Genomic DNA, 23835 nt, shown 5'->3' with positions numbered 1-23835 from the left:
GGACAAGGATTGATTTTTATTTAACTTTTTCATTCACCCACTTTTTTAGATAACAAATTACGCCGAAATAGATGGTACAGACCCTTCAACCGAGAAATCCAAATAAATGGAAAACAATTACAACTGATTCTTTTACCCTTGACATTTATATACAAACATAATTAGCTCTTTTGGCTATTAAATGTCAATGAAATTACTATGAAAAGAATATGACAATAAAAACTATACAAATATAATTTTCTCTGAAAATATAGACAATCCTTTATATTTATATAATTTTTATGCATGTCAAATCTCAAAGCCAAATTCCATTTTAGCCTTTTTATTATATGTAGATTACTCGTAGTAATTAGAATTACAAAAAAGCTACATTCTCCTGACCGTATTACAAGTACATTATTCTAGTAATGATATAAATATTATGAGCATTTTCTTGCAGAAAGCCTAACAAATAGAACTACCATCTATAAAATGGTGTAACTCGAGAAGATTCAATGTGTATAAAAATAGTAAAAGAATATGCATAACTCGTTCTACACATCTAACTATTAGTCATTGTTCTCCCATTTGTAAGGTATGGGGTATTCACCTTATGCATTACGCTGATACTTGAAATTACTTTACGCTTAAATTTTGTGTACAAAAAAAATATATTTATGTTGAAACTCCAATATTGTTTTATCCTAATTGATATTCTTTTATGATAATTTCCAATAAAAAATGGACTTGTGTAGTCACTACCGTGCAAGCTTATATAAACAGTTAGCCTATGAAAAAGGAACAACCTTTAAAGAATTAGCACGGCTTTGAACGTGTTAGTTATCTTCTTCCTATTCTTTCTCATATCCTCCCACCTCTTTCTCACCAAATTCACACTCCCAAATATCTCCCTGACACAAAGGATTCAGTTATAGGCTAAATCATCTCTTGACTTTTATCATTCCATTTCTCACATGGCAGAAGCTAATACCAACTCTAGAGAACAAACCAAAAAAACTCAAGAAATTCCCAAGTCCACTCCCATGGCAGCAAAAGCAAAACAAATGGACATAATAGTTGGCTCCATAGCCATATTCACCTTTCTCCTCTCCCTTCCAATTCTCGCTTCAGTGATATGGCTATTGTACATGCGCGACTATGATTGCGAGGAACTCCTGAGGCTTCCGAAGGTTCAGGTTGGGATTGGGATTGCCTTAATATGTGCATTCCTTATAAGCAATGCTGCTGTGCTCCTGAGGTCACGAATCCCCGCACTAGGATTCCTTCTAGCAATGGTCATGTTGATCATGATGTTCACAGCGGGTCTTGCCCTTTTAGGAGTTTACAAGATGGCAAGCCGAAAGGTGTTAGCTTCACCGGCATGGCTCAGAGCGAAAGTCTACGATGATCGTCATTGGAATAACATTAAATCATGCATTTATGACACAGGAGCATGTAATGATCTCATAAAAAGAATGTCAACCGTGAAGTCATATGACTTCAATATGAAAAAACTATCCTCCATAGAGGTGAGTAGCTTAGTTGTTTAGTATGTTATCCTTGATATGCACACTAAACTTATTTTATTTCCTCTTATGTTGTTTTCTATAAAGTCGGGATGTTGCCGACCTCCAGCAATATGTGACATGGACTATGTGAATGCCACATTTTGGAGAAGGAAATCAAACATCGAGCTTCCCGTCAATAATTCTCAAATTGTGCACAATGACGATTGCGATGCTTGGCGGAATGACATGGAATTGATGTGCTATAACTGCGACTCTTGTCGAGAAGGGTTCTTGAGTGCATTGGAAACCAAGTGGTGGAAACTTGGTTTGTTCCTCGTCCTTATGTCGCTTCTCCTCACTGTTTCTCACCTACTGTTGTTTCTTGCTTCTATGTGGCAGCGCGTTGCAGGATAACAAGTCGCATATGAGATATCTATTCGAGCTTATAGTTTGTAGTTAATTTACATGAAAAATATGTCAATTAGTTCGCAAAATGAATTCATGTTAATAATTATTTTATTTATATATTTGTTATTCTCTTATCGTTTGGATATCGCTTTTATTTTTACAAATATGTATCTTTTCATTTCCCTCTATCTTATGTCAAAATCTCATTTTTTTTATGACTATGATTCTGTTATCGGAATTACAATTGGAACTTAAATTCTGTTGTTGGTCTTACATAAACTTTTTATTTTCCATTTAATGGGATATAAAATAGCTGTCATTTTTATTCATTCCTTCAATACATTGTGAAAAACACGAATTAAGTACTTGTGATTTCATTTATTGTCATTCAAAAAATTGTCCAAACAAAGGCATCAAGTCAAGAAATGAGGTATCATATTTGTCGAGAGTTATATATACATCGTAAATTTTATTTTTACTATATCAACATTAAACGAGGCTTGAAATCTATAAGAATCTTTCAATTTGGATAATTTAAGCAATTCATATTTATCACCGTATCAACTATAGCACAAAAAATGGATGTTGAATTTTATATACTAGCAAATACATCATGAATATTGAATACCATGTCATTTACTGGTTATTTTGAACCAGTGAATTTTGCCTTTTTATTTTGTTAATAGAGATGTCTATCGATATAAATGTTAATTATCTCCACTTACTGCAAGGTTCAAGTTACCAAGATATGTTTAGATGATGCAACTATATAAGATTAATGCAAATTACTTAGAGAAAAAGATTAATATAATTACTAATTTATCCAAAAATATTAATTTACTAAAGCTTCTTATATGATGAACATCATAGAGTTTTCCTCTTCCTTAGTCAAATAATTTATTGATGTAGGCTATTATATGATTTAGATGAAACTTTTCAAGATGTTGCTGTTGGGTAGAATGAAATATTACCGCTATCATTCACTAATTTTAATAAATGCGGAGAATATTAAAACTCTAGATTTCAATTGATGTATTATATATAATTTCATTTGACAATCAACTTTAACTTGAAAAAGGGCTACTTATGGAAAAAAAGAGCAAAATAAAATAATTAACTGCAACAAAGGAGTATCTTTTCTAATTAATGTTTCGTAATCAAATTTTCAATAGCTATCAACTTCAATTGATAATTTTCAAAGTGAGTTTGGGGAGGATCAAAACATGGGTGACAACAAACTGGCAATTAAAAAGTCTTCCAAAATGACATTAAGATAATGTAAGCTTTAAAATTCTTTTTAGATTATACATAGAGATCTTTAGAGAGAAAACTTCTTTATCATGTCGTTTAGGCAATAATTAGAGAAGGAAGAGATTCTTTGTTCATTGAGAAAAGGAGAATGATCAGGAGGCAATGAGAAGGATAGTACTTCATAGTTTGTTCAGCCAAAGGAATAAGCTTATAATTCACTGAGTTATCTTTATTTATTATTTTAACTTTCAAGTTGGTTAATGGAGTAATTTGCCTAGCCAAGATAGTTAATGAAATTATTTTGTACTTGAGATATTTGTCGTTTATCTTTTTATGAATTCGATTTCGTGATTTATTCCAAAGTTCAACATTCATGCTCATCCCCCATATTTCAAATGTCTCTCTCGACAATTATAACACTTACACTATTTAAATAAAACAACAAATTCAATTTTATTATATTCTTGCAATTAGATCATATAGAACTACATCATCACGCCAAATGTCAAAACACATGTTCTTAATATTAATATGATTAAGATTATAAATAAAAACAAAAATATAACGCCATATATTAACATAAGAGTTGCCATATGTTAAGCATATGAGAAGCCTATTAAACTAATTCACCTAAATTTCTAAATTTTCTTACTCTAATTTTCTTATTTTTAAATTAAATTTAACCAAGATTATTAAAAAATTACATGTATATGAGGGACTAATAGGTATCCATATACAATAAATAATTGTTGAATACTTACATATAAAAATATATAAAAAAAGTATAAATGTTAAGTCTACACCCCTATATAAAAAATATGAAGCTGCATTGTGTGTTTTCACATGGTGTATTTTCACACTTTTTATAGATGTGATTGGTTTCTTTTCACTCGAGATATTCATATCGACGAGGGCTATCTTACTTTTCAATTATCATAACCGCTCGCACGCCACCCGTAACATGTCAACAATACCTACTTCTCCTTCTTCAACCCTTCATATTGTTCTCTTTGACCACCTTCTCTTACGTATCCATCGCTACTCTTTTTTTCCAATTTGCACTTCTCTTCTTCCATTGTGTCATTCTCGATTACTTTTTCTCCTTTTTTTTTACGCCTCCTCTCCATCTCTAGTGCGAATCTTTTGTCCTCATCAACTATGTTGATCAAACGAACCGCTCGTAATTGCCTTCTCAAATGATCGATGCTACTGGTTCCAATGCGCTCTCAGATGAACACCGGTGGTTATTCTTTCGTTTCCAAACCCTATGAGACAAATTCTTGTGGTAAATTTCTAGACCCATTTGTGGTTTACATTGTTGTTTAAATTGATTGACGATCATATCCACACTTTATAAATTGCATTTTCATTGCGACATTTGCGTCCATCACGTGTTTGATGTAATTCTTATGAGCTTGAGGATGTAGTTATAAGCATCTTCTCAGGAAAGAGATGGATGGGAGTTCAACGATGTTTATGGGGAGGATGTTGATGACATTTTGCCTATGGTCATAATAGAGAATAACGTTATGTTCCATTGACAGCTTTTCGTGCGAGTGGCAATGGCTAATAATTAAGAATATAAGTTTAGAATGGGCCATGGGAGTTTTCTTTTCAGTGATATATTAGTTTATTAAACTATTTTAGTGTACCAGTAAAATCTTTTTTTTTTTTACTACTCTTCTTTGTTATATGTTTGTGTGGAGAGATTGATACAAATAGGAGGCATCACTTTGTCTTAATAAGAATGAACAACAAAGAGGATATTCTAAAATCTGTCTCATTTGCCTTTTGGTGGGCGGTCACCATCTCATTTTCCAGCTAATGCAAATGAAGTTCAATGTAAGCTAAGAAATCTCAACAATGAAAAAAGAATGCATACATGATATAAATATAGATTCATATTGTCGTTCTTGAAACTCTTACATCTGTCTTGTTCTCGAACTACAATTGGCTTTATATTTTGATTATAGATGCATTGATGCTAATTTAGCAATGTAGACGCATAGCAACTCCCTAAAGTTATACAAATTTTGCTTGCCTTGAGAGTTCAAGATATGTAGGGTCTAATTAATAGAGATTTATGTTAACGTCCTTTTCTTTTACAAAACTTTAGCTATGTAGAAAAAAAAAACAATAATGAGAATTTAGAGTGAAACATTAAAAGCCTGGCCCTTGACCATAATCTATAACTTTGTTTTCTAGGTTCTTGTCTAGCTAAATAATTTTTTACACCATGCTGCTAATGTTTGATTACATTTCCTATAATAATTTTCTCACAATTTAATAAAACAATCATTTATTCACATTCCTAGTGATTCTATACTTATTATGGATTTGCTTATTAAGTATGCTTGAATTTTGTTTATTTTGCTTGTCGTTTATAGAATGCCCATAAGTCTAGATTGATCACATTGCATTGTCCACAGACAGACAACAACCAATTTGTTGCAAATGTTTCAAAAACTATATATAGATGGTTAAACTAATGTTAGTGAATGATTGTTAGTTATGTCTTCCTTTTGCATATTAATATTCTTGTCATTTATCGCTCTACGGTTCTTATCAACTAGTTTGCCTTCAAAATCGAAATAACTCTATGTTTACTAGCTCTTGGATCTGGAGGATTTAGAATGCTCAATCAAAAAGAATCAAACTCAGGTGGATAATATTCTTCTTATTCTTTGCATTTTTTCTTCTTTCTTTTTTTTTTTCGCTTACATTAAGTTGGGACTAAAGAAACTCCTTCTTGTTGAATAATGATCAGCTTAATTTTGCCATATTTTAATGAGGGAATTTTCTTTTAATAGAGACACCGTGATGTACTTCCTGGACAAATTCTATTCAGGTTAAGGTATGCTAGGGTTGGGTGACTAAGGCAAACCAACTATATCTTCTAAACTTAAAAGGAAGTAATCAGGTCTTTGATCATAGTGATAGTGCTGCCCATTTAACTAGCTATAATTGGAGTCTCCATTAGAGGTTTTTATTCTTTTGGATAAAAAATTTCATCTTTAATCTTAGTTTTTAAATTGAACTATCTTTATGATTTAGCAGGAGGAATACAATGGATGATAGTAGGAGTGACGACTTCTATATACAAAGTCTAAATGCCCAGAAGTGGAAGAGAGTCATCCTAATGAATGCAAATAGTGTAATGTCATTGCCATTTGAAACTTTTGTTGCATATTCTTGTTTCTTGTTCAGATACATCTCTTGGATTTTGAGGTAACTGATTGGGAGAAAATAACAAAGAATGTGAGTGTCTTTGCACGAAGTTCATGGTATTTGTTAAAATTCTTTGAAAGAAAATACCAATACCTATGATATTGTCTTTTTTTCTCTGACGCTGATAGTTTTCTTATAATATATCCTTTGCATATTCTATGTTTGGTTTAAAATCCATATTTTGCTCGGACCCTCTTATAGAAAATTGCTATAATCCTGGGACATCCATTCGCTCATGCGAATCTATTTGTAAGAACATCTGTCTCGTCATTTTGTATATAATGCCTATAGTCTCCAACCTTGGTGAATTTGGGGTCATATGTGGAGATTGATCATAGGACCCCGCAGCACTTGCAATGTGACGCAACGTGCACGCTAGTAACTGTCACAGAACCGTTATTCCGCAGAATACCAGAACTACGACCTTCAATTCCCTATTAATTCTTCGAATACCTAGGTAAGTGGCATCCAACTCGGATCGAGTCCAAGAATGGGCAAAAAGCACGAAAGCTCCAATTTTTATTAATTGATCAAAAGAAAAAAACTATCAAACCCTAGGGTTTTACAATACTTAAATCGGAATTAAAACGCCTAAATTACACGAAAGACATAAACTTTTTCTAAAAATACAAAAACGCCCAAATAACATAAAAATGCCCGTTTGAGGTCATAAACGATGAAATTCGGCTTAAATCTCGTCTTTTCATAACCAAAGGTTTTGAGTTGTGCTCCGGATGCCGTTTCCCTTAAGACAGGATTGTCAGAACTTATTTTTCTCGACTTACCAATTTGCCATTTCTTCTACCGCATCACAATGCCGAACTTGAGCCATCCATAAAATGGAATGAGGATGTACTCGTAATTCATGCGATGGGTTAAATGGGGCGAGGAATGGAAATGGAAGTGCTTGTTGATTTTGATTCGGTGGAAAATATGGATATTGAAAATTCGGATTGGGAATAATGGGGAATTTGCAAATTAGGAATTGGGAATATTTGAGAGTTTGAAGTTTGGGAATTTGGGGAACTCGAGTTTTTTGGGAAGTTCAGCTTTTGCACGTAATTGAGGAAGCGTTGAGGTGAAATTGATTTGGATCCATTTTTTTGGTCGAAGAAGAAGGTAGAGAGTATGCTAATTTGGATGATTTGGAAGAGTAGATTTGGGTGGGAAGTATTTGAATATGGGTTTGTATTTATAGAGTTAAAATTTTTAAATAAATTAAGAAAATGGACAATTAGGCCGTTGGACTCAATGGCCAAATTTCTAGAAATAAATGTTGCCGCATGGGGATGGTAATTACCGCATAGGGGACAACAGTTGTCGCATGGGGCCTACAAAGGCTACGCGCGTGCGATTGGAGCAGCCTGCAGAGGGAGATGTCCCTCTGCTGAGCAACGGGTCACTCAAACTCCAAAGCTGCGCATCTCCGTCTCGTTCTCCCTTCGTGCCATGTGGGCATCAGAGATGGCTTCCAGAGACCACGCTGGAGATGCTCTTAGCAACAACCTCAAAGACTTCGTCCGACAGATTGCCACTGTCGTCGTTGATGACACCTTGTCTCTACTCGCCTGCAACGGCTCCCTTCGTCTTCCTCTGACAACTGCTTCTTCCTCCACTTGTCACCCGACTCTAATTAGGGCTTTGAAATCGAAGCATAGAGCTTCGGTTAAATCCCTTATACTTCGAAATCGAACCACAGGAGCTTCCATTAAATTCCTGCTGCAGGAGCTAAATCTTAATGGACCTGCACACTCTGAAACCGTTGAATTGACAACAATTGCTGGCCCGATTACAATTCTGACATACATGTAACGGCAGTTAAAGACCGTAAATTTACTGTTTTGCCCGTGGGGAGCATTCCTGGCTCGGCCCACGAAGATTGGAAGAAAGCGGTTGAGATTCTACAATTGGGCCTGGGCCTCGCATGCAATTGGGTCGGCCTGTACGGGTCGGATCCAGAACTTGACCCGAGGGAAGAGCCTGGCCCGCCGCGGGTATTATCTCTTTCCGACGACTTTCCGCTGCTGCTCCAGCTGGGGTTGCTCGCGTATCCTCCGCCATTGTTGCTCTTTCGCCGGTGGTCCGTCCGTCCGTATAATTGATCGTCGCCGGAGAAGAGCCGAGAACACCGGACAGAGTAGTTGTTTGGTCGGCAGCGGTGGAGTGCTGGTCCGTACCCATCCAGAAGAGGGAGACAGCGCGCGTACGAGAAGCCCCCAGCGGAGCCAATACGGTGATAATACACCGACTGATTTGATCGACGGAATTCGGCTTCCCAATTTGGGCAAGCCAATTCGCGAACCTCACGCTGCTGAGGCCGATCATAGACGGGCTGCATTTCATCCGATTGCGCGAGTGCCGATCGAGAAAATCGTCGGAAGAGTCGCTATTGGTCTTCCAAGCGCCGTGGGAGGTGGCCGCTCGGAGAAGAATACGCCCGACCTCCTCAATTACAGCCAGCATGAAGGAGGTCTGTACAAACACATTACGAGCAGCTCTTCATTTGTATGCTGGCTTGAGTTCGGATTTGACTTACTTGTTTGTAGTCGGAGAGAAGCTAGTAGGCATCCAGAAGTAGTAATTTCGTCTCTCAAGCTTGATTGGTATAGTTGGGAGAGACGAGATAAGATTTATATGGGAAAGATAATGCCCTTTTGTATTGTCCTGTTATTGGAACTTTCCGAGCTTTTGTTTGCCTGTGTCGCTCTGCCTTTTTCGGCTGAATTTCGGCAAGCTGCTATTCTCTTATTCCAGTTCTGTACATTGTTTTTCGGGTTATAGGCTCTTTAGACCCTTTGATAGGATTAAACAGCAACTGTATTGGAAAACACACTTGCTTCATCATCTTTATGCGTGCATGATGTTGTTCTGTTTTCTTCTTCAGGTTCACTAGTATAACTGAAATCTTAATTGGAGTCTCCGAAATTGGAATAGCAGGATTTGGTAATTCTCGAAAGATGTCTTTAAGAGGGCGTCCTCGTCCACATGAAGGGCGTCCCAACCAGGCGCCAGGTTTAATGCGGCATGGTCCAGCTCCCATATTAGTCCCTCTCTCTGGGAACCGCCCGGTAGAGAGAATAGGGCCGCCACCCCCTCCGCTTGACCTTCTCGAAAACAAGGTCCGAGCCCAGGAAGCAGAAATAGAGCGACTAGTAGCAGAGAACCGGAGGTTAGCCTCCACTCAAGGGACGTTGAGAGAAGAGCTAGTCACAGCGCAGCAAGAAGCCCAACGGCTCAAGGCCCACATTAAGAGCATCCAAACCGAAAGTGACATTCAGATGAGGATCCTTCGAGACAAGATTGCTAAGTACGAGGTGGACATAAGGGCTGGGGAGGGCGTGAGGATAGACCTTGAAAGGGCTTTCAAAGAGGCTCAGGACTTGGTTGCAATCAGGCAAGAGCTTCTTTCCCGAATTCAACGGGCAAACCAGGAATTGAAGATGGCACGTACTGATGCTGAGAAGTTGCAGGATTTGAATGCTGAGTTTGACAGTTTGATGCAAGAACACAATCGGTTATGGTGAGTGCTTAATTTTTACATACTTAGGTATCCTTCAATCTCTTTTCGTGAGTTTGATCTGTTCAATTGTGGAAGCCTGGACTTTTCTTGTATTATATGCCTAAGAAAGAAAAAAAAAAAATTGTTAGATTGCACTCTGGAAGATGTGTTTTTCACTATAAACTAAGTAACTCTCTTTTCTGCGAACATTCAAAAATTGGGAACTGATTGCATACTGAATGCAATAACAAGTGAAATTAGAGACTTATCTCAGGAACCTCATAAAAGTTTTATCTTCCATTTATCCGATAATGTGTAATTCGCCTTCAGATTAGTTTTATTCGGTGACGAATTAGTTTTATTGATGCTATGAGTTAGTCATTTATTCGTTTCTTGTTTGTTAAATCAGCCGCTCTTCTTTTTCAGATTAACCATCATGGACTTGTAACAAACTTGGATTCTATTAGGTTTCTCCACCTAGAATGTTCAGTTTTTTTTCTCATGTGACCTTATCTTGAGTCGTGGTCATATGTAATAAATTTTGGCTAATTGCACTACTAACTCATTGAAGCTCATGGCTTTGGGGCGAAATGCCGAGTTGGTTTAATATACTTGTTAAGTATAAAACTGAAGTGAATTTGAGAAACATTAGACATTCTGTAAATACTCTGGATGGCTCATTTGCATAAGTTTTGTCAAACTCCACGAAGGTTTTAATGGTCACAAGTCCTCAGATATGCATAGAGCTAACTGCATAAATGCGTGCATGAGGTGACAGTTGTCTTATTTTGTAGGGCTACTTTTGAGTATGAGAAGAGTTTGAACATAGATCAAGTAAGACAAATGCAAGGAATGGAGCAAAATCTCTTCTCAATGGGAAGGGAAGTGGAAAAATTGCGAAGTGAGATTATGATTGCTGAGAAGGCAGCTCATGGTTAGTAATCTTTTGCCTTATACTTCAGTTGAAACGCATTCTTTTTTTTCTTTTTCGCAGAAAAATATGCTGAAGTTACTTATTTGAAATGATGAGCAAAATCCCCTGAGTAATGGTTCCACTTTTTGTTATGAGCATGCGTTGATCTCTGCTTGCCTCTTAGAAGCAATCGGAATGCTTGGTATCATAAAAAATCAACTCTTGGGTCTCATTGGAGAAAATATATCGAGATATCAGAGGTGCCATCAACCTACCTTTGGTATCTTTTTCCTATTTCTTGGTTTTCTGAGGAAGACAAGTGGAGCTGGAAAAATCAAGTCCCAGTTTTCCACTGTCAAATTGACCTCAAGCATTGTTTCTTAACAATTTTGTAATTGAACTTTGTAAATCAGCATTGGTTAACCCTCGATGGGCGTACCATATAAACTAAAGGGGCGTGATTGTCAAAATTAACGGGATCAGGAGGCTTCATTTTCAATAAGATCGAAGTTGTTCATTGATTAGGACGTATACTTCAGATGGGCTATTCTGCAAGATATCCTAATAAAATTTCCCATGCATCTCTCTTCTCTTCCTAACAAAAACCGTCTTGCTTTTATGCGGTGAAGATCCAAATCCACACATAGGAGGCTCGCTGAACCACCCTAATCCTTCTTACCTGCCCCAAGTGCATGGCAACGGACCCTACCTTGACAGTTTAGGAAGGCCTCTCATCCCAGTGGGCCCCCTGCCTGTAGAAGATGGGACAGTTCCATACCAAGTTCGTGATGGTGGAGTAGGACTCATCCCAAGCTCCAGCAGCAGTGCCGCCTGGGCTCGTCCGTTATGATCTGCTTGCTCTCTCAGCAATAAAAGCTACGGGAATGTTTAGATTGCATGTTGTAGATTAATTGTGCGCAAAACCTTTTCTGGGGTATAGAATTTAAGGTCATTAAAAGAATGTGAACGATGCAGATGCTGAACCCGAAATGCTGATCAGGTTTTGGGCTGACCAATGAAACAGGATATCTGAACAGCAACGCGAAACTGGGGGTTGTATATTGTAGTCAAAGTTAAACAAAGAAAGACTGCTTCTTCCTTATCTCGTCAGATTGTTTTACACAATACGTTAAGCGCAGTAATGTTCAATTCCCGCTAACATAATCCTTTTGTCTCGTGCTGATAAAACGATATGAATATCAGTGTACTGAGCTCAACATGAAAAAACTGGTAATAATTTTGTTCCTTGAGTAGAAGCGTTGCAATTCCCTCCCTAAGGAAGTCTTGAACTCGAACAAGCTTCTTCGGCAAAAGCCATGGCAATATAGTGGCCATAGGAGTCAATTCGTAAGGCTTTCTTAGAGGCCATGCAATGGCCCACAATTTGTTCTTCAAATCGTGATTTAGATATTGATAATAGCCATCGTCACTACATCACTTTGCTCAGGAAGTTGTTCTCCCAGAGTCATTCAGTCCTCCTATCAAGTTACAAGTAGTACAATCCCGAACCACATATTAAAGTTCTTAACTCAGACTTGAAAAAGTGGGATGTTCTCCCTGAACCAGAATGTGATCGTTGTGATATCGAAGGTTTTTATGGATCCAACCATTACAAAGTACAATCCTACGATGTCGTAGAACCTTTCATAGTATAGGTTGCGATGTGGACTGGTCTATGAGTTGAATGACAATCATCTAAATGAAGAGTGGAAGAAGAGCTCAAGATCGGATTGGTTACCAGAGTGTCAATATGTCTATGGAAAGGTCAGTGGAAAGGTCAGCAGGGGTAGATACCTCTGCGCTTGTTTTGCAGTGCGATCTTATTCTGTGTAATGCCTTGTGGCCATTGATTTGTATTGCTCGGGGAACAAGGCTGAGTGTGGCATGAGTTCTATTTAGTATGGTCAGACGGAGGAATACATGTGTATATACATGAATCTGGCTTTCCCATGACCTGGTTTACTTGTCTGTATCAGTGATAGGATATCGATGAAATTCATGGGCAAACGAAACGATCGCCAGGACTCTAGGAGAGTTTTGAAGTCCAGTTCCAGGTACTATAACTCTCACGGCTAATATGATTACTCAACTGCATGCCACAGATGATTATGCCCCTGGCCTGCTTATGCTGCTGATTCTAAATTACTCCAATAGCAGGTCCAGTTGATACTGTTGATCAATCACTCAGGCATGGTCTTGGTTACGTTTTGATTGAGCCAAAGTGGTCGGGAGGGAAATGGGTTGCTTTGACATTTTGTTTCATGCTTTCGTATGGAGGTTCAATCTAATGAAACATTGTATTGGTAGACAGGTGTATACTTTGCTGGTGAAATCTGGATGCATACAGGTTTAGGGTACAGATGTATAGTTTTCGCCTTTTATTTAGCTTGGACACGGAAAGCTTTTTGTTCCTAGGAAGAAGCTTCAACGTTGTAAACCGACCGACTGAACAATACAATTCTGGTCGGTCTTTTAATCTATCATCTACCCTCTATGGTTCTGGAGATGCTCAAGTTGATTTCTAGCAAGTGCATTGAGCAATAATTTTCTTCTTCTATAACGTCCTTGCGTCTGTTTCCTTTCGTTTTCCTTTACAGATTGCCAATGACAGAGTGAGCTATCCGGTATACCGTATACCTATACGTAGTAATACGTTGAGATTGCCACAGCATGCATGAGGCAACATCTGTGGCATGTCACGCAGACATAAAAGTACTAAATGTATTTCCGAGGACGAAGGTTGAGCCAACAATGAGATCTGCTACGTTTAGTTTGGGTTCTTGGCAATGAAGCTCCTGTCCCTGACTTGCCTATTGTTAATGTTTTACTCTTTACACGATCACAGTACAAGATTAATTAGATATCTTTGCATTTGATATATATCTCACGTTTCATCGTATCAGGATTGCTCCCCTGAAGTTTATGTCGCTCACAAATTTTACCTTAGAAAATGTTATTTTTATAAATTTGCTCTTATATTTGCCCCCAAATTGTTTTTATTTATTTATTTTTTTTAATTTTATAAAATTAGAGTTCATTATTTGCCCCCGAAGGAAATTCTAGCTCCGTCCCAGCATGGCATAGTAAGAGGTTTTCAGTCTTGCCTTTTTCTTGGTGGTGGGTTTCGGTACCAATGATTGTATCAGTCAAAAAGTTTGACGGTACAATCAATTTAAATACGGTAAATTACAAAAGAAAAAAAAACACTGAATAGGAAAATCATAAAATTTTCTTCCATATTTAAGGAAATTAATAACATTTGCCGGCTAATTCGGCAAAGTTATTTTTCCTATTGCCCTTCCTAAGGATTTGCCTGCTTGCACTAAAACCCTGAATTCATTATGCTCAGTGATTTAAGATGGCATCAGAGTTTGTGGTAATGATTCTGGGGGTGCGTGTGCGTAGGTGTCAAGAGTACATCTCATGATAGTCAGGCCCGAGAGTAGCTCAGTTCAGTTCCAAGATAGCTAAAAGGTGCACCTCTAGATAGGTTCCGAGTGTGGAGCTCGAGGCTAGTTTGGTGTTTGTCTCCCCTCGCTCGAGCACGGGATGGCCGACTTATGGTCAGTTGTTGAGGGCAGGTGTTTAAGGACATGTGGCACGTGCTGGACCATAAGCTGCCACGTGAGGGGATGTCGAGATATGTTGTCCCACACATAAAATTTGAGAAAGAAATCACAAACTTATATGAGGTTTGGGTCCAACAATCTATCAACGTAAGCTTTTGGATTACACATTGACTAAAATTTGTGTAGGTCCAAATGAGAATTTTACACGGTGAGCCTTCCCTCAAGGGGCAGGCCCGTCGAGCTTTCTCCTCGAGCCTCCCCCCTCATGAGGAATCTCCGTCGAGCCTCCCCCGCATGATTGGGTTTGACGAGCCTGTCCCAGCCGAAGGGGGGGGGGGGGCATACCCCCTCGGTGAGGAAAAGCTCAACGAGCTCGACCCTTAAGCGAACGCTTGCCTCCTCATACACTGGCTCGACTTAGTTTCACCGGTTCAAAACAGGCTCGGGCCCAAGGGCCCATTTGGTAGCATAATGATCCAGATTATTGCAAGGTATGTCTCATCCTATAATTATGAATCCTCAAGGTCTATTCAAGTAAGCTCATTCTCGTCCCTACACACTTTCCAATATTATTGCCTCCCCCTCTCTCAGGCCTGATTTGAGCATCGGAGGGATTCCTTACGAGCAATTCTGGTTCCCCCAGCTAACCCCGTGTTTTATGGTTCTTGAAGATGAGGAAAGCGGTTATGGAATCAAAGACTGAATCATCTGGCTGAAAATTCGAAGAAGATTATCCATGGTGGGAGGAGGATTCGGCACGGATTCTTTTTGCGCATCATCTATCATCATGCGAGATGATAAGAATGAATCGCCAAATTGAAATTTTTTTCCCTTTCCTGCACTATTGAATGTCTCCTAGGTTTCGATACTGCAATCAATATATCAATATCTAAATATATAAAAGCGGAAGAGTGGAATCGTGTGAGCTCTATTTGAAAATCCTCAGCTTCTTGTGAAACATCGAAAACCCTAAGCTCATTATCGACCCTTCATATATACCACCTATAGTAATATTTACATTAATTTTTGTAATTATTCAATAATAAACTTAAAATTTCAAAGCATAACGTAAAATCATATTAATTTATTATTAATGCATCGATCTTATTCATGCATCACATTAATTTATCCATGCATGCACGTAATATTTCTTCTACACTAAGCATTATCCTCTCTTTCGGACTCTCGCACTCAGTCCAGAAAATGCAACTCAATCTCTCTCCTCTCCCTAATCAATCATCAATATATGTAAAAGCCAAGCCGTGAAATAAAAATGCGCCAAAATTCCCTTTTAGAACCTTAGCTCCTTATCAATGAACTTTTTGAAACACTCGCATTAATATGTTCATCCCTCATAGCCCATATCCTTTGGAATAGACACCTTCTTCTCGTTTAAGGATCCATTAAATAGAATAAATTATCTATGTATACTCCATGGATTTCAAATATAGACGATTAACACGTTCTTCGAGAATAAGAGGTGGACTATATATCATACATTCTCCATTAAATGTATACATTGTATGATATATTAGCACATTTTTCATTAAATGTATATAGGCTTCGTGCAATCCAACACCAATCCCAAGAAAATTATTCCCATATGACTAGTGCATGAAAGTTTCAAATACCCTTCCACGTAGAAGCCGATATTTGTCCCCCCCCCCCCCCCCCCCCCCCCCCCCCCCCCCCCTTTAAGAGCCTGCTATTTCAAGAAGGTGACAAGGAGAATGGCGTTTCATTAATTTCATTACAAATTCATGCAACCCGCGGGCATGAGCCTAGTTCCCTAATGAAGTTCTTGAACTAGTACAATATTTTGTAAATTGAATTATTTTATTATATCAAAACCGAGAGAAGAAAAAGAATCTTTCGACTATCTCTCTCCGGTACCATGGGAGATGATAAGATTGAACCCCCGAATTGGAAGTTTTTCCTTCTCCTTGAGGAATCGAAGATCTCGTGGACTTCGATGCTGCAATTCCCCTTTAAAGTTCTTGAGCTCTAGGGAAAATCCTTGCTCGGTTCTGCTGCTTGCGTTTGCTTCTAGGAGCTTTCTTTTGTGGAAGACAAAGAAAGAGCCTCTTGAAAATCTATGAACTCATAAATCTTTACAGAGTGGAGAGGCGCCAGCTCTTAATGGCCTTCTCTAGATAATTATGATGTATTATCTATTAATTAAAGTACATGTTTTCATTAATTTAATGCCAAAGACTTGAAAATCGGGAAATGAAGTCAGAAAACTATTGGTTAACAAAAAAAATTGAAATGGAAGGGTATGCCACAGCGGCATACGTGTGATAATTAATCAAGAGATTCCAAATTCGATACTCAGTGAGACTATCTCATATCCCTTTATTAGTTATTAGAATTTATATTTCATTATACTAAACTTATGTGTCTCTCTTGTAACAGAAAAAATTTTAAAAACTCAAATTTATTAAATGCCGGGGACTCTCTTATTAATAATCGACGAATGGGGTATTCTCGTCTAACGAACGGAGCTCTTTCATTCGCATGAGTTTACTTTAGATATATATAATATAACAGAATGTCTTGATGTAAGGGTACACAGCCCCTCTCTTTGTACTTGCATCTTTACCTTAATTTGAGCCTATCATGTATTCCACTGCGTTGTTTAGTAGTGGGATCATCATTAGTAATAGTGCGTATATGCAAATCCACCATTTTCTCCGCTCCTTAATCCCATTCCAACGTCTAAGGCTTCCCAAGCCACAACCTTTATTTGCTCAGCCGACCAAAGCTCCATATATATATATATATATATATATATTAAACGATAACCATATTTATAAATCCCAATTAGTACATAGCTATTCGTACATGTTGATATTTGTTGCTGTCGATGGAAAAGTAACGTGGCAAACTTCCGAAAAGTATAAATACTGATTTCAGAATAAGCTGAGATCTTTGAAAGAAATTAGTTAGTTCACTATTTGAAATCAAAATAGAGTATTCGCCGATGCTTAAGATACTGACAAAAACAGAAGCAATTCTCCTAATCTATTATCATTTGGCAGGGCTACTGGGACTTTCGGTCTCTTTTCTGGACTGCTCATAAAAAACATGCATCTTTATCAATTAATCAATTTCTAAATTCTAAATGATGGAGTAGATCTAAAGAATGATCCTACTTCCTGATGAATTTATATGGAATTGGAATTCTTTGACCCAACTTCATCCAATAACTCTGCAAGAAAATTCCATTCGCAATGTCCAAAATCTGAAAAAATTTTAGGTAATCTTATTTCGTAATGAGGCATGAATGAGCGCTAACAAAATCACAGTAGATGAAAAAAAAAGAGAGTATTAATAACTTGAACAATTGTCATAATTGTTCTTAATTATATTAAATTTATTGAATTTTCTCATCACATCATTTTAGTATAGGATCAATTAAGACTTTTCTATGAAATGTTAGGCTTTTACATTTTAGCCTTTCAGAAGTCGAAAGTCAAGTACAAATATAATCCAACTAGTTTGTACGATTTGACAGCTGTTCTTATGCCTTATGACACTTTTGAAGGAAAGAAAAAATAATAGAGTCGATTTGGTAGTTAGAATGTGCCGTTTTTCATAGAAAAATCTCATGATTAAGTTATCCTATCAAATATTCCTAATTGAGCCGTCGGTTTGGCCTGTAGCTGGACTGGCATATGTCATGGAATTGCAAAAAAACACACCAACTTTTTTTTTAAGTGCTGACCGAAATTAACATTAGACTAATATAGACATGATGATTTACAAATGAGTGTCAAGTGGGAATCCTAGTCAACACACCCTCAATTCCTGTCGAACCTCACTAATAATCTCTCACAGCATGCATGCTCCTATAAATGGCACCATCCCCGCAGCTTTTCTCTTCTCACCACGGAGCATTGTAATTAAGCCACAATTTAATAGCTAACTACACCATACCACATTGTTCGTGCAGCCTTCTTATAGAGCTTTCACTTCCTGAAAGCTTCGGGCAAATCGATCAATGTGCTCTCTTGAAGGGCACCCTACTTATTGTTTCTTTGCTGGCAACTTGCTTTTCATGGTGTCAGAGAGTCGTGTGGCCAGAAAGGACCTGGGTCTGGACCTCCCCGGGATTGGTCTCGGAATTGGTGCTGGGATAGGCATCGGAATAGGTGGTAGTGGCTCGGGGTCAGGGCCAGGAGCTGGCTCAGGCTCTGGTTCTGGTTCTAGTTCCAGCTCGAGGTCGGTGTCATCGTCCAGCTTGGGTTCTGGGTCGGGATCTTCTGGGGATGGGTCGGAAGCTGGTTCACATGCTGGATCCTATGCAGGGTCTAGGGCTGGTTCTGGGTCAGGGTCTGAAGCTGGGTCGGAAGCTGGCTCATCAGATGCAGGTTCCTGGGCTGGATCGGGATCGGGAGGAGATTAGAGCTGGACGTCCATGTAGCCAGACATGAAGTGTATGTCAGGAATTAATGAACATAAGTAAACGTATGTATGGAATAAATTGTTCTCCTATTGAAAGAGGAGTGACCATGATTGTGAATGCAATCTAATAACCCTTGCGAACGTAAAAATAAGAGAATAATTCATGTATGATGCTAAAAGAAACACTCTAACGACAAGGATTTGATTTTGGTGCAACCGAAAATCACGCCCCAACAGTAAATTTTTACCTGCAATGCACGGGTATGAAATCCTTTATGGAAGAACCTCTTGGCCAAAAGACAAGCAAAATAATCTTCACTTTCTTATTCATTTAATGAGTTAATTGTGATTCGGAATATCATATCGAATTCGCACTACATCCCGCTCCATCGCTAACAATATAATTTCCTAAAAAAGTGAACGTATAAGCAAAAGGAACACGTGATGTTTCTCTCTATTCCGAGCTTTGTTGTAATTGGAATTATTTCGTAGTCTGAAGAATAGAGCTCATAGTAGGAACATAAATGTGGTCGGCTAGTCGCAGTCGCAGTCACAGAGAAACTGGCCGGGCTGCTCAGCACTGATTAGACCGCGCGGCTTTTAATAACAATTCCTAGTGATGGTCTGACGTCAGGAGCTTTCGAGAAGATGGGCTCGCAGTGGGTGCCTGTGGCACCGAGCTGCCGCTCGGAGAGGGTACGCCCGGTGCTGAGGGCGCCAAGGGGTCGTACTCCCCTACGTACCCATCATTACCCCCCATCAAAGCCTTCCGGGAGGAAGATGAAATCCTCCTCCACCTTAACCGGTCCTCTGGGCGCCAAGCTGACGGTCTCTTCATAGAGAATAGGCGTTATATTATTGGGACTCCCTGCCGGGCTGTCCGCTGCTGTACTGATGAGTCCAGCTGCAGCTAGAAGGATCTGGTTTGCTGAATCGATTGAGATAGGATCGTCATCACTGCAAGAGATCCCCGGAAGAGGAACAATGATCGCCATTACGCTTAAGGATTATGCCACCGGCAATGACTTTTGATAGTTTTGTGTTAATTTTATTGATGTGCGATAGGCATACATCGGCTTTCATGTATAGGAGGATGATGAATTTCATTAACGTTAACGACGTGTCTTAATTGCAATCAATTAGTTTCAATGGCAACGCAACGTTAATAATATCCTTGTTAATGAGAAGAGAGTCATCCTCACGTTGCTTTAAATGGTCGACCGCCCTCGTACGTTTAACATGAAATGAATCACGGTATAAACATTAGGGGCTGAATCGAAGTTGATCATTTCACGGGGGGCTTTAGTGTAGAAATATAAAGGTGGTCCGTACAACCGTTTCTTCCCGCGCGCGCACTCTCTGTCTCTCTCTGAAACCAAATCTCTCTCTCTCTCTCTCTCTCTCTCTACACACACTCTTTCTCTCTACCTCTGCTTTCGGCCTCTCACAGTGGCGGAAGCTCTGACAATGGCGGCATTAGGGCATTCAAATTCCAAAGAGTTCCCCAATCTTCCGGAAGAGCCGTGGGACTGGGAAGAAATCTCCCTCAATCTCCTCCGCCCTTCCGACATCTACTCAGGCATGCCTTGCCTCTCTCAATCTTGAGATTTTCTCCGAGCAGTTCTTTTAAAATTCGTTGGATTCTTGGTGATCTTGCCTAGGAATCGTTGCATAAACCAAAATCATGCACCCTTTTGTCTGAATTGCCCGAATTTCGGCTCCAATACTTCCAGTACTCTGCTTTTGTTTTCTGGGTTTGATCTTCGATGATAGGTTTGTTTTGCATTTCCCTAGCTCAAAGAAATTCGGGGAGGAAAAGGCACCGGTTAAGGTGGATGGTAAAGCCAAGGGCAGTCCCACAGTTGATCCTCAAGCTTCAGGACCCTACTGAGAGGGAATCGGCTCTTCGAATGCTCAGTTCCTACCTATTTGAGGTCGCAATCTTTCCCCAGTTTCTGACCTCTAGTATATTTCCCTGGCCTATTCTTCTTTTTTTGTAAAAAGTCTTGGACTTTCGGGTTCTTTTGTTGTTCAACAATTGTTCTGTGTTTGCTTTTTTTTTTTTTCTCCTTTTTGGTTGGCTCAGATATAGTTGAAGTTATTGGTAACTTATGGTTCAGTTATATTCCTTGTTCAGTTTTTCAAAGTGCGATTCATTATTTGTGTTTTTCCCTGTCAAGTGTCAACTTCACTGTCGATTTCTAGCCTTTGAAGATGCAAATTTCTTCGAGAACTTTTGAGCTGATAGTCAATGATAATTCTTTTCTGTGGGAAATTGAAACTTGATTTTTGCTGATGATTCGTTTGTGATTTTGATTGTTTTCATTTGGGCAGAAAAGGGAAGAAGAACCAGAGAATTACTACATGGTTGGGTTGCTCTTGTATTATTCATGCGGCACCATGACTCTCTTGATACAGGTAGACCTTATACAGTGACTGTTATAGTTACTTTTAGCAGGAAACTGACAAGATTCTTATGAATGTTGCACTGTTGGGTCTGCGAACAATCATTGACTCAGTTTTCTGAACATTTAATGGTGTTTTTAAGGAAAGAGCGGATTTAATGTTTCTAGACTTTATGAAAATAAGGAGAATTTTGTTTCCATGTGATTATTTTCCGTAAATAAAATGGGCTTTTAATAAGATGAGATGCCTGTGTTCATGAAACAGGAGCTTATAGTGGTATATGTGACGATCATTCTTGGAAATATGACTGAAAGGGCAGCCATGCGCCTGATCAATGCCATCATCCTCTTTCAGGTTCCTCTCTTGTTTTGAATTTGCTCGGGAAGTTTCTCAATCTGGTTTTTTTGCTTCATTTAATTTGATATGTTCCCATGCTCATCGCAGTGCATTGCAGCAAACAAGTTAACTAGGCAGAAGATTGTCAGCTGTGAGCTTTACTAACAATGCTCATTTTTCTTAAAGTTGCTTACACAAAATTACTAAGAGGAATTAATCTCATCATGGTGCTTCTTTCCCTCTTCTGTACAGTCCAAATGGCCAACTTGTTGGTGCCTCTCGTGATGCATCAGTCCCCACTCAAAGTGTATGACAATGTACGAGCAGTCGCTCTGTCAGTGATCGGGATTATATGTCAGGTACATTTTGTTCTTTATGTTCGAATCAAGTAACGTCTCAAATATTTGGTCTTGCTCTGGTTTGATTTTGCGAATTTAAGAGCTGCACCAAGCATGGGAACAGCCAAATAGTGGGTTCAAACGGTCCAAGTGAGTCTTAAAAAATAATGTGAAAATCACTTGAGATATAAATAAACTGTGTTTGTGAAAAATGAGACTGGTCTAAGCAATAAGCCTCCTGGTCGTTGTTCATTCGTAGGTTTAGTGTTTGTGAACCAGAGTTCACAAGCTAGAGTTTTGAAAGCTCTCCACTTTGAGGACTTGTTAGGGACACAGTTCGATGCAGGGCAGTTCAAGTCCAGCTTCTAAAATGGTAGCTGTCATTGACTTGATTTAGAAGTCAAAGCAAATTTGTTTTTGTAGGATAGAGAACTTGAAATGATCGACTGGGCTATCCAAAGCGATATCCTGGAAGTATGCTGGTTGAGCATAGAGACCGGGAATGAACTCACCAAAGTGGTAATGAATCAATTAAGTCTATATCCTTTTCAATCAAATCGTACATATTTCTCACTGCTTTAGTTGTTATATTATCAGGTCGGGTTGCACATTCTAGAGTCCATCCTACAGACAAATTTTGGGAGATCTTGGCTTCTTACAGAAAGCAACAGCAGCCAGCAGGATAAGTTGTTGAAGACATTGGGAACTCTTGTGAGTCGGTTTGTCGTTCCCTCTCTTTAAATGATGGCTTCTATTTTAATAATTGTGTCTTGTTGATAGCTTAAGCTTTTCATTGTTGTAGGTAAAGATAATGGCTGCATACGGGAGCTGTTTGCCTAGGCTCCTGTTTCATATTATTCGATGTTACATCCTTTTATGCAGGGAATCAAGGTGGGTGTCTTGTTTTTGGTAGCGCAAGAGTTTCCTGAGTCCTTTCTAAAAAAGATTTTCTAGACACAGGGATTTTTGCGAGGATATATATGCACAGGATGCAACAAGCTTTCTAGGCTTATAATAATTATAACCAATTAATCTGCTAATTTTTTAATGCGCCTTTTAAAGCTGAGACAACAAGCATCTATACGTGAATTTCTAGCATAACTACAGGATATATGCTTTGTGACGATATTGTGAGAATCATTTGACCATGTTTACCTTCTGTGATTAATTTGATCCCCATTCTTTTGCAAGCAGGGGGTATGACATTGTGAAAGAGGCTGTGGCTAGTCCTCTCCTAGATGGCACTTTCTCCAATATCCTCAAGGTACGTGTGATTTTATGTCAGTGTTTATCATATTTTGTGCATATATGGCAGGCATGAAACAAATTTCTGTTCCATTCCTTCGACGCTGAGCAAAACATGGTCTTATGGTATTAATTGTTGCAGAAATATTACCCTTTGATATGGGGATTGCTTCAACAACTGCTCCTGATTGTCGGTAAACAAGACTCTTCAATTTGCAGCTATCGAAAACTTTCTGCCTAGGCCATAGTATAGAAACCTGGATGAAGATTCTTAGTGTTCTTTCGCCTTTCACTGTACATAGTTGTAAAGGAAACATAGATACCTAACCTCATAATACCTTTCGCATTCTTTACCATACATATGAACTACTACATCTGAATTTTGTAGTTCGCCACAGTTCGGGAGGTGTATTGTTCTCTGGAAAATATTGGCACGCCCAAAAAGTTTTCTCTCGTCTTAACTAATTGCTCTCTCGATCCACAGTCCTATGTTTTGAATTTCAAGTCGTATCTCATGGTACACTAATTGCTTCAACCTATTGGTGCCCTGATATTTTTGACCCAGTTGGAACATCTGTTACTATATGTACTTCAATCGATTAATAAAGTGATCTTTCAAGAATGTTTCTCATAACGTGATCAAGGCCGGTGATTATTGGCTCAGATGTACCATAAATGATCAGAGTCTATGTGCAAGTGCAACTTAAATGGGTGATTGTCGAGTCATGTGATAGCATATGTAACATCA

General features: G+C 38.6%; 4 protein-coding genes across 8 annotated transcripts; all 4 read left to right on the top strand.

Moving 5' to 3' along the window:
• Positions 1–1022: 1022 nt before the first annotated feature.
• LOC116193630 (tetraspanin-15) lies at positions 1023–1901 on the top strand. The gene is made up of 2 exons (XM_031522374.1): positions 1023–1508; positions 1593–1901. The coding sequence occupies exons 1-2, from the start codon at positions 1023–1025 to the stop codon at positions 1899–1901; spliced, it is 795 nt and encodes a 264-aa protein (XP_031378234.1).
• Positions 1902–8419: 6518 nt separating this feature from the next.
• On the top strand, positions 8420–13264 carry LOC116196499 (protein FLX-like 2). Of its 5 annotated transcripts, none has more exons than XR_004154837.1 (5): positions 8713–8844; positions 9312–9894; positions 10668–10807; positions 12763–12840; positions 12944–13264. XR_004154837.1 is itself a non-coding variant. In XM_031526242.1 (4 exons), exons 2-4 carry the CDS (start codon positions 9332–9334, stop codon positions 11634–11636), a joined length of 924 nt encoding a protein of 307 aa, XP_031382102.1. In that variant the 5' UTR covers positions 8420–8844; positions 9259–9331; the 3' UTR covers positions 11637–11826. The 5 variants fall into 5 exon arrangements, 3 of the variants coding, with proteins under 3 accessions (XP_031382102.1, XP_031382103.1, XP_031382101.1); XR_004154836.1 differs by having other exon boundaries at positions 12941–13264; XM_031526242.1 differs by lacking the exons at positions 12763–12840; positions 12944–13264 and adding an exon at positions 11416–11826 and having other exon boundaries at positions 8420–8844; positions 9259–9894.
• Positions 13265–18247: 4983 nt separating this feature from the next.
• Positions 18248–18911, top strand: LOC116197468 (cell wall protein IFF6-like). Its single transcript, XM_031527623.1, has one exon. The coding sequence runs from the start codon at positions 18359–18361 to the stop codon at positions 18761–18763; it is 405 nt and encodes a 134-aa protein (XP_031383483.1). The 5' UTR covers positions 18248–18358; the 3' UTR covers positions 18764–18911.
• A 1318-nt stretch (positions 18912–20229) lies between these two features.
• LOC116193629 (protein CAF40-like) lies at positions 20230–23163 on the top strand. Its single transcript, XM_031522372.1, has 12 exons — positions 20230–20341; positions 20536–20696; positions 21097–21182; positions 21266–21316; positions 21483–21522; positions 21613–21655; positions 21757–21863; positions 22266–22361; positions 22440–22553; positions 22645–22733; positions 23037–23106; positions 23158–23163. Exons 1-12 carry the CDS (start codon positions 20230–20232, stop codon positions 23161–23163), a joined length of 975 nt encoding a protein of 324 aa, XP_031378232.1.
• The last annotated feature ends 672 nt before the right edge of the window (positions 23164–23835 follow it).

Source organism: Punica granatum, chromosome 2 (assembly GCF_007655135.1).
Source record: "Punica granatum isolate Tunisia-2019 chromosome 2, ASM765513v2, whole genome shotgun sequence".
NCBI lineage: Eukaryota > Viridiplantae > Streptophyta > Magnoliopsida > Myrtales > Lythraceae > Punica > Punica granatum.
This window is presented reverse-complemented; position numbering and strand designations above follow the sequence as displayed.